At 38.3% G+C, this 18,924-nt stretch overlaps 1 protein-coding gene and 1 long non-coding RNA gene across 10 annotated transcripts in view; one reads left to right on the plus strand and one right to left on the minus strand.

Annotated features, from left to right (window-relative positions):
- Positions 1–18,924, plus strand: part of LOC138691732 (uncharacterized) — a 209,704-nt gene that overhangs the window by 57,675 nt on the left and 133,105 nt on the right. The gene's annotated exons all lie outside the window — the stretch shown is intronic.
- Positions 839–17,721, minus strand: LOC138691675 (ankyrin repeat and SAM domain-containing protein 3-like). 9 transcript variants are annotated; one of them, XM_069813892.1, is made up of 10 exons: positions 16,421–16,948; positions 14,995–15,274; positions 14,268–14,327; positions 8,130–8,204; positions 7,860–7,934; positions 7,591–7,665; positions 7,320–7,394; positions 7,044–7,118; positions 6,772–6,846; positions 841–3,909 (listed from the first exon to the last, which is right to left on the minus strand). In XM_069813892.1, the coding sequence occupies exons 1-10, from the start codon at positions 16,426–16,428 to the stop codon at positions 3,385–3,387; spliced, it is 1,323 nt and encodes a 440-aa protein (XP_069669993.1). In that variant the 5' UTR covers positions 16,429–16,948; the 3' UTR covers positions 841–3,384. The 9 variants fall into 9 exon arrangements, with proteins under 9 accessions (XP_069670067.1, XP_069670032.1, XP_069670057.1 ...); XM_069813903.1 differs by lacking the exon at positions 16,421–16,948 and adding an exon at positions 17,523–17,721 and having other exon boundaries at positions 842–3,909; XM_069813931.1 differs by lacking the exon at positions 8,130–8,204 and having other exon boundaries at positions 840–3,909; positions 16,421–16,950.

Genomic DNA, 18,924 nt, shown 5'->3' on the forward strand with positions numbered 1-18,924 from the left:
CAAGTCAATGTTCCTCATACGACTGTCTGGAGACTGTTGAAAGAGTATCAATTGTATCCTTATCATTTGCAATGTGTACAGACCCCGTCACCAGCAGATTACCCTGCACGAGTTAGGTTCTGTCAGTGGTTCTTGCAGCAGTGTGGTGTAAATCCGAACTTTCCTGCCTTAATATTATTTACAGATGAAGCACAGTTCACACGAGATGGCATAACAAATTTCCACAATCAGCATGTATGGGTGTATGAAAACCCATGTGCAACTGTTCCATCTCATCACCAGGTGCGGTTCTCCCTCAACATCCTGGAAAACACCATACCTCATGTTTTAGAAGACACTCCACTGATCAATCGTCAACACATTCACTTCTTGCATGATGGCGCTCCTGCACACTTCAGTCGTACGGCTCGCCGGTACTTGGATCGAAGGTTTCCTGATCGATGGATAGGTAGAGGTGGCCCAATTGCTTGGCCTCCACGCTCACCTGATCTGAACCCTCTCGATTTCTACTTGTGGGGCCATTTAAAATCATTGGTTTATTCGTCTCTGGTGCCTGATTTGGAATCCCTTCGGAATCGAATTGTGGCATGTTGTGAGGACATACACAATACTCCTGGAGTTTGGGATCGTGTTCGCAGGTCAATGAGACATCGATGTGAGGTCTGTATTCAAGCAGGAGGTGGACATTTTGAACATCTTCTGTAATGACAACGACCTGCGGAAAGAAAAACGTTCCGGTGAATTTCAATGTTGTGAAGGCCATAACTCGGAAATGAAGCATTTCCGGACACATGTTGTAATGAACTATTTTGATTGTCTACATGTGGGAAATACATACCTGAAATTATGCCCCGTATTTTTTAAACACCTTGTATATTGAGTACACCCCAACTCTGGCTACTAGCAACAGGCATCTATAATGAACACCGATCAAAATACCCCTCATTTCTCGTGAAAAACAACTGAATAGATTACAGTGGACCTTATGTTGTCAGCAAATAGCTGGATACATTAAGAAGATTGATTGATTGATTGATTAAGAAGAATAAAAAAATTACAAAAAATCTTTTTAATGTTTTAATCCAGTGCAATGTCCTTAATGTTATATAAAACTAAAGAATATCAACGTATTTTATATATAACATACAATTTATAACATATTATATCACGTCATGACCATAATACTAGCTGGCCACTATAATTGACGCACGGCTCCTAAGGGTTAAATTTCTCATCCCATCTCCCCTCTCATTCAATTCAATTCAGTTCCACAGGCAAGTCAGAATGCGTTACAAACTGATACCAAACCAGTGAGCTCTATTATCTTTCGACACATGCGTTAGTTGAGTTTGAGTAAGTTCTCAGAACTAGTTCGGAACTATGTTATAACTTTTCTTGAACTGTTCTTTCACGCCCTTTGGAGTTTCTTGTCATATTAAAATTATAGTCATCTTCCGAACTTAATTCTTCATAAAATATTTCATTATCACCTTCCAAATTATTCATGATCGACTATTTTTTAATATTAACCTGCCCAGTCTCATAGCAATTTAACAACCTCAGTTCAGACCATCTGCGCATGTGTTCCCAGTTCCTCTTATTAATCGAGAACCAATTTTGCTTGTTCTGAACGAGTTCCAAAGCAAGTTGAAACAGGAAACTGGGAGCTCAGAATTAATGGAATAATTCTATTGTATTGCTTAATAATAACGAAGAGAACCAAAATTGATAACAACGAATTGAACGATTTTGTGTGTATGTTAGTAGTTTTGATGAACCTATATATGTATAATCTGTAATAAATTGTAAAGAACTAACTTCAGAACATAGCAGAAGGAAGGAGAATAAAGTGCTATGATGCATAAAATGTGCTGATGATATGGCGTTGTTAGCGGAAGAGGAGATGATATTAAGGGTTATGCTACTGGAGCTAAATGACAGCTGTAAGCAGTATGAAGATAAATGCCAACAAGACGAAGACCATGGTCACAGAAAGAAAAGTAAAGGAGGTAACCTTGCGAATTCTAAATGAGGCAGTAGAGCAAGTGGACAGCTTCAAATACTTGGGGTGTACTATAAGCAGTAACATGAGCTGCTGCTAGGAAGTAAAAAGGAGAACAGTAATGGCAAAGGAAGCTTTTAATGGAAAGAGGAGCATCTTCTGGGGACCTCTGGAGGAAGAATTAAGGAAGAGACTAGTGAAGTGCTTTGTGTGGAGTATAGCACTGTATGGGACAGAAACATGGACATTACGATGAAGTGAAAAGAAGCATTTGAAATGTGGATATGGAGAATGATGGAGCTTATGAAATGGACAAACAGAATAAGAAACGAAGCTGTGTTGGAAAGAGTGGGTGAAGAAAGACTGATGCTGAAACTGATCAGGAAGAAGAAAAGGAATTGGTTGGGTCACTGGTTGAGAAGAAACTGCCTTTTGAAGGAATGGTGAACGGGAGAAAAGTTCGAGGCAAAAGAAGATATCAAATGATAGACGATATTAAGATATATTGATCATGAGCAGCTGAAGTTTCATGCACGGTGGGTCCCCTACCAGTTGTCTGTGGAACACAAAATGAACAGAATGGGCCTGTCCTTGTAGCACCTCAATCATTATGGTGAAGAAGGAGAGGACTTCATACAGAGAATTGTTACAGGAAATGAGTCATTGGTTCACCAATTTCAACCAGAATCCAAACGATCCTCCATGGAATGGAAACATCCCGCCTCCCCATCCAAAAAAAAGTTCCAGACGATTCCATCACTCACAAGGTTATGTTGACCGTGTTTTGGGACATGCAAGGCATGATAATACTGAAATTTCAGTCTCACGGTCAGACTGTGAATGCCCCGTCATACTGCACCACTTTGCGGGAAGTGCAACAGGCCATTCACCACAAACGATCTGGACTCTGACAGCGGGACGTAATTCTTCTGAATGACAATGTCCTCCCACACACAGCCAGACAAACGCAGGAGCTGTTGCGAATATTTCATTGGGAACACTTGGAACATTCTCCATACAGCCCCAACTTAACCCCAGTGATTTTCATCCGTTCAGTCCTCTAAAAAAATCATCTGGGTGGCCGCCATTTTGAAAATGATGTCACAGCACAAGAGATAACTCGTTGGCTCCGAGAACAGCTGAAAGACTACTTTGCCGCTGGCTTTCAAGGACTTGTAAAGAGATGGGATAAGTGGCTGAATGTACAGGGTGAATATTTTGAAAAGTGAAATAAATTTCAGGCAGTTACTCTGTACTATTCCGTTTTGCGACTTATTTATTGACTTACCCTCGTAATAATGAACTAATATGGGTAACAGCAAAGCAGAAGTTCAAGAATAATAATAGAGTAAAAATGATTTCAGTCGTTTTGGCAGCATGGCTCAGGACTGCAGCATGGCTGCCACTTTTGTGTGCCTGACCTCACACGCCACATCCAGGGCCGTCCGTCCCCTCTTATCCCTCCCCCCACGCTCAGCACCATGCTGCAGCAGCAGCTGTACCACTGGGGCGTGGCCCGCCGCTGCTGCATAATGCAAAGGAGTCCAACTGTCTTCATGATCAGGCTCGTTGGGCAGCGCCCCGGCTGCCAGAAGCAGCTGACACACTGCATGGTGTCCACACCGTGCAGCCTCATGCAGTGCAGTACAGCCAGATAGTCCTGCCTTCACATCCAGCTGTGCTCCGGCAGCCAGCAGCACCCTGCACACATCGTGGTGGCCTCGCTCTGCTGCCAGCCATAAAGGCGTGCAGCCATCATGATCCTCGGCATCCACCTGGCTACCTGCGTCCAGGAGCACCTGCACCGTGTATGTGTCCTTCCGGTGCGCTGCCCAGTGTAGCTGAGTCCACCCATCGCTGTCTGCCTTATCCAGGTCAGCACCAACCTCAGCTGCAGCTCTGTTCTCCTGCAGCAGACAAAACAATCTAGTCAGAGAAAGGTCAGCCAGCTAGGTGACACTTCTACCAAGCTGTGTGAAACAGACTAGACTAGACAGCAATTCAGAAGGCAGACGGCTACAAGATGCGCCGTAGCCTGTATGGCATGTGACGTCACAAGCTTGAACAGGAGAACCAATCAGAATCAGTCAGTAACAAGTGCTTCTCGAGTTACTTTGTTCACGTGTGAGTGTTTTAAAACATCGAATAAGTATAACTAACATATACTGTGTATTTGTAAGATAAATAAATGGAAGGAGATACTATAAAAAGGCAAGTACTGCACAGGTAGGCGCGGGAAATAGTGTTTAAGGTGTATAATTATTTTAAAAACATTAACGAGCATCATGGGCATCATGGTGCTGGCCGCAATGTTGCCAACACGCAGGAGACGACTGCAGAAGCATGAGGTGTGGGTTTGCGAACCGTGCAAAGAATATTGTTAGTGAAGGAAACAAATCTTTTAATGTGAGCGGAACTGCCACGTTTCGTTCTTCTGGAAAACTTCCTCGTCGTAAAAAAAAAAACAGTCTCTGAATTAGATGATTTTAATAAAAGTGTGCTGCGACTTATAGTATTAGATATGTACCTTCGAGAATCCGACTCTGAAGAATCTGACGGGACTGATGAGGGAATCAGTGACTTCGATTAAAACCAGGTACTGAATATTTATTCAATCCTAATTTATATTAAATGTGACCGAAATGTGACAATATTGCATGGTACTCGTAGTTATTGCTTTAAGGTATTTAACTAGTTTAATTTGCGCCTAGAAATAGACCTAAATACAATTTCTACTCAAATAGTATATCATTTTTTCTAGTAATACACCGTATACATTTCGTATTAAAACTGTGTGATATAATAATAATAATAATAATAATAATAATAATAATAATAATAATAATAATAATACCGCACATAAAAATCTTAAAACTTGGTATAAGCATTATTAATAGAACGTAAGATTTGATAATGTTCTGATAAGAGGTTTGTCATGCTTGCAGTAATCAACAGCTAAGGTCATTATTGTCTTTTTAAAATTCAAATTCTCTCCTCAGCTACTTGTATTGCACGCGCGCGTGAAGTACGATGTAGCAATGCTGTACATTGCCACATCGCTGTACATTGCCTCTCTCACTATCTGTCTCTCTCTCTCGACGCAAACGCTAGCAGCCGACCACCTTCCGAACTGGTGTGTCTAGTTAGCTGATGGGGCACAAGGCAGCAATCGTTCAGCAGAAGTACAAGTGACATCACAAGTAGTATTACTGGCAGTAGTACTGTAGCTTTGTGATTAGATTGGCTCTGATTTCAATGAACGTGTGTGGATCCCATGAACAAGTCTGATTCCAGTTCAGGAAACATCAGCCTTATATGCGACTGTGGCATGCTGTGTACAGTAAAATAAATAAGTAGTGTAATGGCTAGCAGTCATAAGAGAAGAAGAACTATTCACAGGAAAACTAGAGAAATAGTTGAACAACTGAATCTGCATTGTAAACAATAATCAAATGAATAAAGGTTACTGATATCTATTTACAACTGAAACAAAACAAACTAAACAGCAATACCTTGAATAGAGAAGGATATTATGTGTGGCTTCTTTATCTGTGCCTTTATCTGTACACCACAAACAATGACAGTACCTCAGAAACTAAGCAAAATTGACTAGATGTTTTAATTAACTTTTTTGCTTGCTTTTATATCCTATATCAATTTCTCATATGTTTAGTTACACCCTGTATAGTGGCATGTTTTGACATAATCTTCAGGAGAGGGAGTGCAACATAAACATTTCGTTCACAATGCCCTGAAGGTCATAGCTGTCATCTTGAGTTATGTACAATATACGGCAGTAATAACTGAAATAAATATTATAGGTTATTATTATTATTATTATTATTATTATTATTATTATTAATAAAATCTTTGAAAGCTTTTCAGTATTATAATGTTAAAAGAGTGACAATAGCAAATAAAAAATAATTAAACCACCACACAGCGATTTATTTTGTAGAGATCCAGCCAGAAATGCCTAGAAGGTTAAATGTTCAATCCAAGGCCACAACAACTAAAATCTATTATTACACTTCCGGTGCTGTGAATTGAATTTTGGCGTACCTCAGTGGTTAGAGCACTTGGTACATAGAACCTCGAACCCGGGTTCGATCCCCAGCGCCAGAGCGAATTTTTATCCTCTAATAACAATTATTACCATAACAGATAAATTCTGTAGGACCAAAAATTAATCTTTACGTAACTACTGCTTGCTTACAATAAGAAGCATATTCGCTCAAGTACCACGACAAAGCACATAATGATCAACATTTACAATGAACAGCAATGAATGCCTCTTTAACCAATAACAACAAATCCTTATTACTCAAGGGTCCTTTACACAAGAAATTTGACTGTCTCTAAACTACAAATCTGGTTCAGAGGAAGCTCTGATAGTTGAGTGACAGTTTGAATGGAAATTAAAGGTTGAAGATGGGGAACTAGGGAAAAGTAACTAGATGATGATAATGATGATGAGCATGATGATTTCATCTACGCTGCAATGGAGCGAGGAAACCCCCCCCCCCCGTCCCAGCCGGGGAAAGTTATCTGGTTGAGGTTTTTTCCGGGGTTTTCCCTCAACCCAATACGAGCAAATGCTGGGTAACTTTCTGTGTTGGATCCCGGACTCATTTCACTGGCATTATCACCTTCATATCATTCAGATGCTAAATAACCTAGATGTTGATACAGCGTCGTAAATAACCCAATAAAATAAAAAAAAAGAAAACCCCTCATAACTGTAACCATGTTAACAGTTCATAACTTACTGTATCTTGCTGGTGCCACATCTGGCGTTGTGTCTCCAGTTCTTGTCTGAGATTGGCAATCTGTTCATCCTTACTCTGTAATAGAAAACAAAACTGGGTCAGAGGAAGCTCAGATAGCTAGGTGATAATTTGACTGAAGCAAGGGGTTGAAGGAAAGAAACCAGGGAAAAGTAACTAGATGATGATAATGAGCATGGTGATTTCATTTATGGTGCAAGGGAGCAAGGAAAACCCCTTCCTAACCGTAACCTTGGTAACAGTTAATCACTTACTGTTTCTTGCTGGCACCGCATCTGGCGTTCTGTCTCCAGTTCTTGTCTGAGATTGGCGATCTGTTCATCCTTACTCTGTAACAGAAAACAAAATTGCGTCAGAGGAAGCTCAGTTAGTTAGGTGACAGTGTGATTGAAAGCAAGGGGTTGAAGGAAAGAAACCAGGGAAAAGTAACTAGATGATGATGATGATGAGCATGGTGATTTCATTTATGCTGCAATGGAGCATGGAAAACCCCCTCTTAACTGTAACTTTGGTAACAGATCATCACTTACTGTTTCTTGCTGGTGCCGCATCTGGCGTTCTGTCTCCAGTTCTTGTCTGAGATTGGCAATCTGTTCATCCTTACCCTGTAACAGGAAACAAAATTGGGTCAGAGGAAGCTCAGATAGGTGATAATTTTACTGGAAGCAAGGGGTTGAAGGAAGGAAACCAGGGAAAACTAGATGATGATGATGATGATGATGATGATGATTTCATTTATGCTGAAATAGAGCGTGGAAAACCCCCTCCTAACTGTAACCTTGGTAACAGTTCATCACTTACTGTTTCTTGCTGGTGCCACATCTGGCGTTCTGTTTCCAGTTCTTGTCTGAGATTAGCAATCTGTTCATCTTTACTCTGCAATAGAAAACAAAACTGGGTCAGAAGAAGCTCAATAGTTAGGTGATAGTTTGACTGGAAGCAAAAGGTTGAAGAAAGGAAACCTGGGAAAAGTAACTAAATGATGCTGAGCATGATGATTTCATCTATGCTGCAATGGAGCTCGGAAAATCTCCTCGTAACTGTAACCATGGTAATAGTTCATAACTTACTGTTTCTTGCTGGCACCACATCTGGCGTTCTGTTTCCAGTTCTTGTCTGAGATTGGCAATCTGTTCATCTTTACTCTGCAACAGGAAACAAAATTGGGTCAGAGGAAGCTCAGATAGTTAGGTGATAGTTTGACTGGAAGCAAAAGGTTGAAGAAAGGAAACCTGGGAAAAGTAACTAAATGATGCTGAGCATGATGATTTCATCTGTGCTGCAATGGAGCTCAGAAAATCTCCTCGTAACTGTAACCATGGTAATAGTTCATAACTTACTGTATCTTGCTGGTGCTGCATTTGGCGTTCTGTCTCCAGTTCTTGTCTGAGATAGGCAATCTGTTCATCCTTACTCTGTAATAGAAAACAAAATTCCGTCAGAAGAAGCTCAGATAGTGACAGTCTGACTGGAACCAAGAGATCGAATAAAAGAAACCAGGAAAAATAACTGATGATAATAACGATGAGAATGTTGATTTCACGTGTGCTGCAATGGAGCTCGAAAAATCTCCTCGTAACTGTAACCAGGTAACAGCTCATCATTTACTACTTCCTGCTGACACTGTATCTGGCGTTCTTGTCCGAGACAGCCCCCGCAATATGGACGTTTAGTAATAGCAACAAGTGAAGAAATTTTAGAAAAAAATCCATGATATGGTGTTGAATGACCGTCGACTGAAAGAGCGGGAAATTAGCGAGGTTATGAGTATCTCAACCGAATAGGTGCGCCACAGCGCCACATCTTAGTCAGTGTCTTGGGCATGTCAACCAGAGACAAAACAGCAATCGAAAAAATGGAAGTACAGTGATTCTCCGTCTCCAAAGAAAGCAAAAGCTGTTCAATTGGCTGGGAAAGTCATGGTGTACATGTTCTGCAATTCTATGGGGATAATCATGAGGAAAACAATAACCAGAGAATATTATGCAACTCTCTTGCAGCAATATAAAGAGAAAATCCGCGAGAAGCGACCAGGTATGATAAAGAAGAAATTTTGTTTCATCACGACAATGCACCTGCTATCACGGTTCCTAAACTATAAGAACTACAGTTCAAATTGTTCCCACACCTCTCCTACTCATCAGATCTTGTACCCTCAAACTTCTTTCTTTTCCCAAAGCTCAAAATTCACTTGGCTGGGAAGAAATTTTCGTCAAAAGAGGTTATCATAGATCTGGAAAAGGCCTTCGATAATATAGATAGAGAACTACTATGGAATATACTTATAAGAAGGGGATACCCGAAACACCTTGTGGAAGCAATTAAATCTCTCTATAAAGAAACCAGCATATGCTTAGTGATAGGAGGAAACTTGACAGAAGCGATTCCCACTAATAAAGGAGTAAGACAGGGCTGTAGTATCTCGCCGACACTTTTTAATATTTACATTGACGACATGTTTAGAACATGGAAATCTTATGTTACTCCAGGAATATATTTAAAGAACAACACTTTCTTGAACTCCCTTTTATATGCTGATGATAAAGTAATTATCCAAGACAGTGAGGATAAATTACAGAAATCAATTTATGTTTTAAATAAAATAACAAAAGAATATAATTTTAAAATTGCAGCTCAAAAAACCAAAACAATGGCATTTAAAGGAAAATACCCAATAAGGACAAAAATAGTAATCGATGAAATAATTATAGAACAGGTTAAATATTTTAAGTACCTAGGATGCTACATTTCATATGAAAGAGATATAGACCTGGATAAAAAACTTAATAACTTTCGAAATGTCTGTGGAACAATCCATAGATCTTTAAAAAAACAAAACAAGAAAAGATACACGGATAAAATTTTTCAATACAATCGCAGTACCTATGCTAACTTATGGAAGTGAAGCCAGAATAATGACAGAAAAAGATAAATCAAAAGTCCAGGTAGCAGAAATGAAATTTATGAGAAGTACACTAGGATGTACAATACAAGATAAAAAGAAGAACATAGATATACGGAAGAAATTAGAGGTGGAACCATTGCTGGAGAAATTAAAGAGAAATAACAGAAGGTGGTGTGAACATCTACAAAGGATGCCGAACTACAGACTGCCAGCTTTAGCAATGGGATATAAACCAAAAGGAAGACGAGATGTAGGAAGACCAAGAGCGAAATGGGCGCCGGAACAGGTTCAACATGAACCTAATCCTTGAAGTGAAGAAGAAGAAGAAGAAGAAGAGGTTATCACAGGAGCAGAAGGCTTTTTTGAAGAACTCATGGAATCTGTGTACAAGGAGAGTATAACAGCATTGCACCACCGGTGCAATTAATTGCTTCTTATTTAAGATAGACTGAATAATCAATACTTTTTGAATGCAACCTAAATGTTATACTGCAAAAGTGGAATTTGACTCATATATAATACCTCAAGATGAAATGAACCTTAATATATTTCGGCTATTAGACATTGATAATCGAATTTCCACACCAGGCTATGAACTTTTCAAATAATCCTCGTATACCTCATGGCACAAGGAGATCTATAGGACAACCACCTAAATGATGGATTGAGTCTGCAACAGACATCATGATTTTTTTTATTGGGTTATTTTATGACGCTGTATCAACATCTAGGTTATTTAGCATCTGAATGAAATGAAGGTGATAATGCCGGTGAAATGAGTCTGGGGTCCAGCACCTAAAGTTACCCAGCATTTGCTCGTATTCGGTTGAGGGAAAACCCCGGAAAAAACCTCAACCAGGTAACTTGCCCCGACCGGGATTCGAACCTGGGCCACCTGGTTTCGTGGCCAACGCGCTGACCGTTACTCCACAGGTGTGGACGACATCATGATCTGAGGTATGTTTAGTACATGACGATTATTATTATTATTATTATTATTATTATTACTATTATTGTGAATTGTAATTATATACAGTGTTTCATAAATATCTGAGGGATTACAAAACTTCATTGCGAGTAAACTACTCAATTTATGTTAATGAAACCAGTTTAGAATGGACGACCTCAAATAGTTTTTTTGACACCTACAAAGTATGTTCAATGTGTGTACCACGGCTAACAAGACGCACATCCACATAGAAGACTAGTACTTGTAACACTCACATCAACATGAACTTGTCAACAGTGTCAACTGCTGCAATGATGCACACCCTTAGGTTTGCGATATTATGCATCATCGGTGGGACAAATACCTTGTCTTTGATGTAACCACACAAGAAAAAAGTCACATGGTACGAGGTCTCGTGACCTTGTGGACCACAGCATTAGGTGCCGGGTCATTTCATTCATTTATAATGCTGATAATAATGTAGTATCGCTACATAACAACCTCATGTCACCCCAACTTCTAAAAGCAGCTCAACTTTAAACTTTGTCTTCTGTTAGCTGGTGTTTACAGACAAATAGAAAAGAGCAACTGGAAAAGGAATGTTTTGTGATACTGGTTAGTGGCTTTACCTTTTATTCCAATATTCACTTGACTGCTTCATAATGTGTTTTATAGAATTCCAACTGCAACTTTGGTTGAATTTCCAAAAGCATTGAAAAGTTGGAAATTATTATCGGACTTTCACTCATGGTATCGATGGACATCACCTGTGACGCAAAAAATAAACTGTGGAACTGCAAGCAAGCAAAACGTGAAAAAATTCGAAGCAGTCCTTGAAACAAATCGGGTTACACCAGTTTATTTAGTTAGTCCGATTCTCTGGAACCCACCAGAATTCATTGCTGTTAGCCACATCCATTTGTTAAAATATGTAGTAACTTTATGCAATGCTGAGAGATTGTTTTTGGTGTATATCCAACCCAAACATACTGTCTGATCATCGACGGAACTTGACTCCACAAAATAATGCAGAAATATCTTGTGCCACATTGTGCTTCTTGCCTTCATAACATTGGAATCGTACCAAAAACTATATCGTGACATATATAAATGCGTAATCAGTATGAAATTATCTTCTAATTCATCATTATTTAAAAAAAATATATATAATTTTTTAAATAAATAACAACTTTAACTCCCTGTGCAATTCTGACATCACATATTTAATACATATATTGAAAAGGATGGGTGGAGCGAAGAAAAATTCTCTCTGGCACTGGGACTCGAACCCGGGTTTTCAGCTCTATGTGCTGACACTTTATCCACTAAGCCACACCGGATTCCAGTTCCGATGCCGGATTGAATCCTCTCAGTTTAAGTTCCACCTCTTAGTGTCCAACTCTCATGCACTGTGTCACAATGTCCAACACACTATGTGCAGAGGTGCACTCATTACAAGTGACTAAGTGGCCAGCATCCGACGGAATGAGTAGTCTTAAATCATTAAGTTATTATATACGCATATCATATTACTGAGGCTTTTACTTACATATTTATGTACATATTTTTAGGATCAATATTAGCCTACATAAAAATCTGGTCTTTGTTCATCACTAGGCCTGTGACATTGGAGCATGTTTACTGTGAAAGAAAGCCAATTCACTCCAGAATATATAGGTACACAGAGTACGCTGCACCTCTCCGTCTTGTACAGTACAGTCTGTAGAATAGAATAATACACACATCCCTTTGAATTACTTTCTATCCTTATTTAACTTACTTCAACTATTAGAAAATTCCATTCAACACACGATATATTGCCTATTGCGTGTTTAGTTTGTAATTACAGTGAACAACAAGATGCATTCTCAAAGTTCGAAAGCGAATGAGTGTCTACTACTATCTAGTATGGATTTGAATGCAGAAAAAGTGCGAAACGACAGGTGCATATGTGAAATATTTGACATCATTCAATTATCTACTGTGTATCTGTCACCCGATAGAAAATTAGCTACCTGGCAGAGTGAACTGAACCCATCATTTTTTTGTAATACATATTTCATTTTTGTTTCAGATTTTGTTGCCTTGTATATTACCGGTATTTAGTTCAGACACAATATTATTCATTACTGAAATTTGTTCCACCAGTTTAACTCCCACTCTTTTCTGAACTTTGAATCGGATGAGGAATAAATCCAAAATTTGATACAGTAAAATGACACTATTGTTCAATATTTGGGTCACTAAGAAGTAATTGAACCACACATATATACATATATATATATATATAAGCTGCATCATTCTTATCGAACATCTCTATCACCTTCTTTACGCTGGAAAAACGTTCTGCACAGTCCCTTGTTCCAGCCGTTTATGTTTCATTGAACATTATATTCCTTGTTTTTAGCAGATGTAATGCTGACATTGCAAAGTTTACAATACAGATTTTATTTAGAATGCAAACTTCCTTGTTTTTAGCAGATGTAATGCTGACATTGCAAAGTTTACAATACAGATTTTATTTAGAATGCAAACTTCCTTGTTTTTAGCAGATGTAATGCTGACATTGCAAAGTTTACAATACAGATTTTATTTAGAATGCAAACTTCCTTGTTTTAGCAGATGTAATGCTGACATTGCAAGGTTTACAATACAGATTTTATTTAGAATGCAAACTTCCTTGTTTTTAGCAGATGTAATGCTGACATTGCAAAGTTTACAATACAGATTTTATTTAGAAAGCAAACTTCCTTGTTTTTAGCAGATGTAATGCTGACATTGCAAAGTTTACAATACAGGTTTTATTTAGAATGCAAACTTCCTTGTTTTTAGCAGATGTAATGCTGACATTGCAAAGTTTACAATACAGATTTTATTTAGAATGCAAACTTCCTTGTTTTTAGCAGATGTAATGCTGACATTGCAAAGTTTACAATACAGATTTTATTTAGAATGCAAACTTCCTTGTTTTTAGCAGATGTAATGCTGACATTGCAAAGTTTACAATACAGATTTTATTTAGAATGCAAACTTCCTTGTTTTTAGCAGATGTAATGCTGACATTGCAAAGTTTACAATACAGATTTTATTTAGAAAGCAAACTTCCTTGTTTTTAGCAGATGTAATGCTGACATTGCAAAGTTTACAATACAGGTTTTATTTAGAATGCAAACTTCCTTGTTTTTAGCAGATGTAATGCTGACATTGCAAAGTTTACAATACAGATTTTATTTAGAATGCAAACTTCCTTGTTTTTAGCAGATGTAATGCTGACATTGCAAAGTTTACAATACAGATTTTATTTAGAATGCAAACTTCCTTGTTTTTAGCAGATGTAATGCTGACATTGTAAAGTTTACAATACAGATTTTATTTAGAATGCAAACTTCACCATACTGTAAAACTAAATATTCTAGTTTCGAGACGTGTTTCTTTCCTTCTGAGCCACACTACAGAGCGCACTACACTTCACGACAGTTTGTATTATACTTGAATGAACTGTGCCGCGGCGGTTGTGTCTCTCCGTACACACATACACTTGCGTACTCTGTGTATATCCTGTAGTGAATTGGCTTCTTTTCACTGTAAACATGCTCCAATGTCACAGGCCTACTCATCACTTACCTCTACTTGCTGGAGCTGCAATTGGTGTTCTTCGTATTTCTGCCTCAGTTCTACTTTCTCCTGTAACCACAAACAAATCAGGTTCAGATGTAGTCCAGTCAGTAAGGTGGCAGTATGATCAGAGATGGGACAGAATAACATACAATGAAATACTATCAACTATTAAACAACACAACATTTCTAATTCTGAACAATTTTTCCCTTGAAATTATTCAAATCTGCTTTACAGGGAGCTTCACCTGAAAGACTAGATTTGCATAATATATACGTTACTGTGTACGTTAACAGAAAACCACAATTTCAAGTCACACAGAGTTTGTGTGCACTCGTTGTGGGTCTCTGGTGTTTCGTCAGCCCACGGAGTTGTGTGGATATAAAGGGAAAAGTTGAGACGGTATTGGGTGGAGTTCCCGGGTAGCTCAGTGGTAGAGCGCTGGTACGTTCAACCAGAGGTCCTGGAATCGATACCCGGCCCCAGAACAATTTTTCCCTTGAAATTATTCAAATCTGCTTTACAGGGAGCTTCACCTGAAAGACTAGATTTGCATTTCTAATTCTATTTTCGCATTTTGTAGTCACAGATTTGTTTTAACTCTTTTTCAACTTCCCACATCACCCATTTTCTAAATGACTTTTATGAGCAAATAGTTCTGTGGAACAAAATCTTAATTGATGACAGAATTTAAAGTATTTAGTAGTAACGATATAGCAACACCAAAACTCTTACCCTATCTAATTCTTCTTTCAGCTTTTCCAGTTCAGATAGTCTCTCTTTTAATTCCCACTCTTTCAATTTCAATCTCCCCTCCACCATTCTCAGCTTCTGAGGCTCGATGCTGTCCTTTGCTTTGTCTTCCTTTCTTGTCTCTAGGCCATGCAGGGACCACGAGTCCATCCTCTCCTTGAGGATCCTGACCTCCTCTCTGAGAGGCAGCAGCAGTCGAAACTGTCCCTCCAGAGTCTTCACCCGCTGTCTGAGGTCAGGAATGGGATTGGGTTTCGCCATCCTGCACACCGGAAACTAAGAACTACAGTGCACTTTCGTAAAGTAACATATACTCCAACTATTTCATATAATTTCATTTTGTTGAGGTTTTGACTGATAAGCAGAGTACAATAGGTTTGGATTGAATGGGGCCGTCTGATGCTTATCTACTAATATAGTATTAATATGTTACAATTTATTCATCATGAACGTTTTCGGCATATTTATGCCATCTTCAGATATTAAAATTTGTCTTTGTACATGCGTAATATATGCCACAATGGTGAAACATGAGTAAAAGCGACGTAATCGTTGTGTGCTATTTAAATGAACTTATGGATTGCAGTGTTCATACAGCTGTTGGTTATACACTGTCACTTCGTAATGAATTAAAACACACGCACTGAATGAATGAATGAATGAATGAATGAATGAATGAATGAATGAATGAATGAATGAATGAATGAATGAATGAATGGAACAACTAAAACAAAGGTATAAAATGTAACACACTAGCAGATGATGCTTGGTAAAATTCAAGGTGAATGTCATTAGTGTCAATCACTTAGTTACATTTTCAAATAACCCACTTTAAAACAATTAAATATACACTGAAAGAATGGAACAACTAAAACAGAGGTATAAAACATAAGCTTTAACATACTAGCAGATGGTGCTTGGTAAAATTCAAACATGAATGTCATTAATGTCAATCACTTAGTTACATTTTCAAATAAAACACATTAAAACAATTAATCTCTGCGTTTGTAGTAATTTGTGTTGTCTGGTTTTTCAGCCATTAGCAGTTGAAGTGCAGTGATGTTGTTATTTGGTATCTGAAGATGGCATAAATATGCCGAAAACGTTCATGATGAATAAATTGTAACATATTAATACTATATTAGTAGATAAGCATTAGATGGCTCCATTCAATCCAAACCTATTTCATATAAACTTTAAGGAATGAATGGGATTAGAGCTTTCAAGGAGGTCGTTCCTAATAAGTATACATAGTTTTTGTCATAAAAGACATGAAGCATAGAAAAATTCCTCCTCAAAGAGTTATAAGGGAATAGTAAAACTTAATACCAAGAGTATCCTCAGAATACCGCAGAACTGGGGATTGATTACATGCATTTTCATGTTTACATAAATCGCACTAGGTTACCTTAACATTTATTTCTGATTTTCTATTGTTGGTAAATACATATCTTCAGCTTATTACAGTAACTTTGTAGTAACGCCATATTGTATTTTTCGTCTAAGTAAGAAAAATACTCGTCTTTGTACGAAAACACTCGCCCCTGACACTTGGTGAAATTAGGTATTGTTTTTATCCTGGACTAAAAAAAGTAATATGGCGTTACACAGTGATGGTAATGTGCTGAACATTTAACAACTTTACAAGGTAAAAGATTGATATCTTCCCACACTATATAAGGGAGAGAAAACGTACTTAAATCATTGAAACCTTTTCACATTCCTCGGCCTCACGTCACTTAAATAATCCCCTGAACTAACCCACTAACCTTGTCACATACCTCGGTTACAAGTCAGCTATTCCCTCATTTAACCCATAACGAAACGCAAATCAGACGTCAGTCCCGTGTGGTGTGAGGCGATATCGAAGACTGACCCTTCACAATTTATACGTAAGCAACGTATTTAGCCAAAAACATTTCGATAATTTACTTGATATTTCTTTACTACAGCGTTACCACGTTAAAGTACAAACGTATATAGGCTAGTACAATCTTGGGTCCTAGAAGTGTCATAGATATCGTAAAGAAGACAGAAAAACGAGTGTCGACGCAAATTTCACACCCAAAATAAGGGTCGAAAATTTCTGTGAAAATGGGGGCCGGTGGAAGGATCACTCCGTCGAGATAGAAGGGGTAGACGACAATGAGGGATAGCACATACATCTCATTTCCGTGTGTTTCCTCACTGATCACAAAAAAGCGAGCTTTCGTAAGGTCGAATCAATCATAGGTTAGGTTAGTTTGCGCTTTTACTATGTTTTTGTGTAAGAATGTGTCCTTTCTTCCAAGGCATACCAAAAACCGGTCTAACCTAACCTATTACTGATTTGACCTTAAGAAAACTCGCCTTTCCTCTGTGAATCAGTAAGGAAACGTCCCTGAAACCTACCGCTTCCACCTCGCTCGAGCGATCTTGCCTGCACACACCTCTCCGCCGGCCAGCACTTTCACAGAATCTGACCCTAATTTTCGGTACGAAATTGGCGAACACCCGAACAGACTACTTACCTGAAAGGTTAGGAAGGCACAAAGTACAGTACTACAGGATAATATTAAAACAAAAGATTTCACAAATTAGGCCTATTTCTGCGATCTCGCTAGAATTCAAGTAGGCCTACAATCAGAAAACACTACCGACTAATAAATGCCACAAATAAATTAAATAAAACGCTAATTATATATCAGAATGTAAATTATGTTACTCTACACTTGTACAGTTGTTACCACGCACACAAAAAAAAAACTTGGCTGCAATGTTGCCAACGCTGTAGATGTAAGAACGAATTCCGAGAGGCAAAATGGTAAACGATTTTTATAATTTTCGAAGGCAAATAAGGAAAAAAGTTACACGGAACGCTGTTATCTGTACTTCTGTCTATCATCATCTCGCCCTAAGTTGGCGATAAGCATTGATTTCTGTTCCGATGTGAGCTGAATGTGCGATATATCAGTGTCACCAATTCAACGACTGCCGCTAAACCTGTTGGCAACTATTATTCAAATTTTTTTATAGCCTAAATAGAGGTTTAGTAACTTTTGACAGAAATGAGGCCTTTTTCTATTATAAGGCATATAGGGATTTTTTAAAATTATTTTTGGCAGCTTTCTGTACATTTCGATTAACAAAAGTCTACACAGCAAATCATATCCCCACACTCAATTCTCTCCCGTTATTTTGGTTGTTATCACGCATCATGTCAGACAGTACGTCAGTCAGTGTTAGGGGAAACGGGAATATAACGGAGAAACCTATCCTAAAACAGTTATCCTCCAGAAATTCCACCGACTTGTCCCTGATAATTAGCTACGTCTGTCTCAAGAGGTGGAATCTTGTCTTCCATCCAGACGAACCAGGTTCGATTCCTTACCAGGTCGTACTGGAATTTGTGATGGAAAAGGGATATGTAAACGGTTTTCCTCGAGGTACTCCCATTTTCCATTATCATATCACCAAAACTCTCCACTACTGTTTTATTGGTGCTGGAATTCACTTCACTATACGAAAGACTCATACAGATGTAAAGAATACAAACAGCAGGGGCGGATGCAAGGAGGGGGGGGGATTAAAGGGATATATCCCCTCCCGAAATTTTGAGAAAGATACGAAACAAGAAACAAAAATAATATTAATTTTAAATCGTGAATGTACATAGGAATTAGAGAGTTTTCCACGTAAATTCTCTTTGCTAAAATGTTAAATTCTAAGAACTGCAGGAAGACAAACACAGCGTTCTTACTTCAAGACAGAGAGTCATGAAGAGTATTTTAGGCTTTTAATTTTCCTTCTCTTCTTAGACTATTTCATTAGTCAGCTCAAGGACAGGTTTTTAAGTCATAAGGGAATCCTAAAGTCCATACAAACTTTTCTGCCTAAAACATAGTGCGAGCATCAGATGAAGATTTAGAAACT

This window comes from Periplaneta americana, chromosome 2 (genome assembly GCF_040183065.1).
Source record: "Periplaneta americana isolate PAMFEO1 chromosome 2, P.americana_PAMFEO1_priV1, whole genome shotgun sequence".
Taxonomy (NCBI): domain Eukaryota; kingdom Metazoa; phylum Arthropoda; class Insecta; order Blattodea; family Blattidae; genus Periplaneta; species Periplaneta americana.

What these genes read in the sequence shown, in the direction of transcription:
- LOC138691675 (XM_069813892.1), bottom strand. An exon ending in TGCAGCACCAGCAAGATACA is followed by an intron (nt 7,935 to 8,129) that starts GTAAGTTATGAA and finishes TTCCTGTTGCAG; the next exon opens with AGTAAAGATGAACAGATTGC. An exon ending in TGCGGCACCAGCAAGAAACA is followed by an intron (nt 7,119 to 7,319) that starts GTAAGTGATGAT and finishes TTTCTGTTACAG; the next exon opens with AGTAAGGATGAACAGATCGC.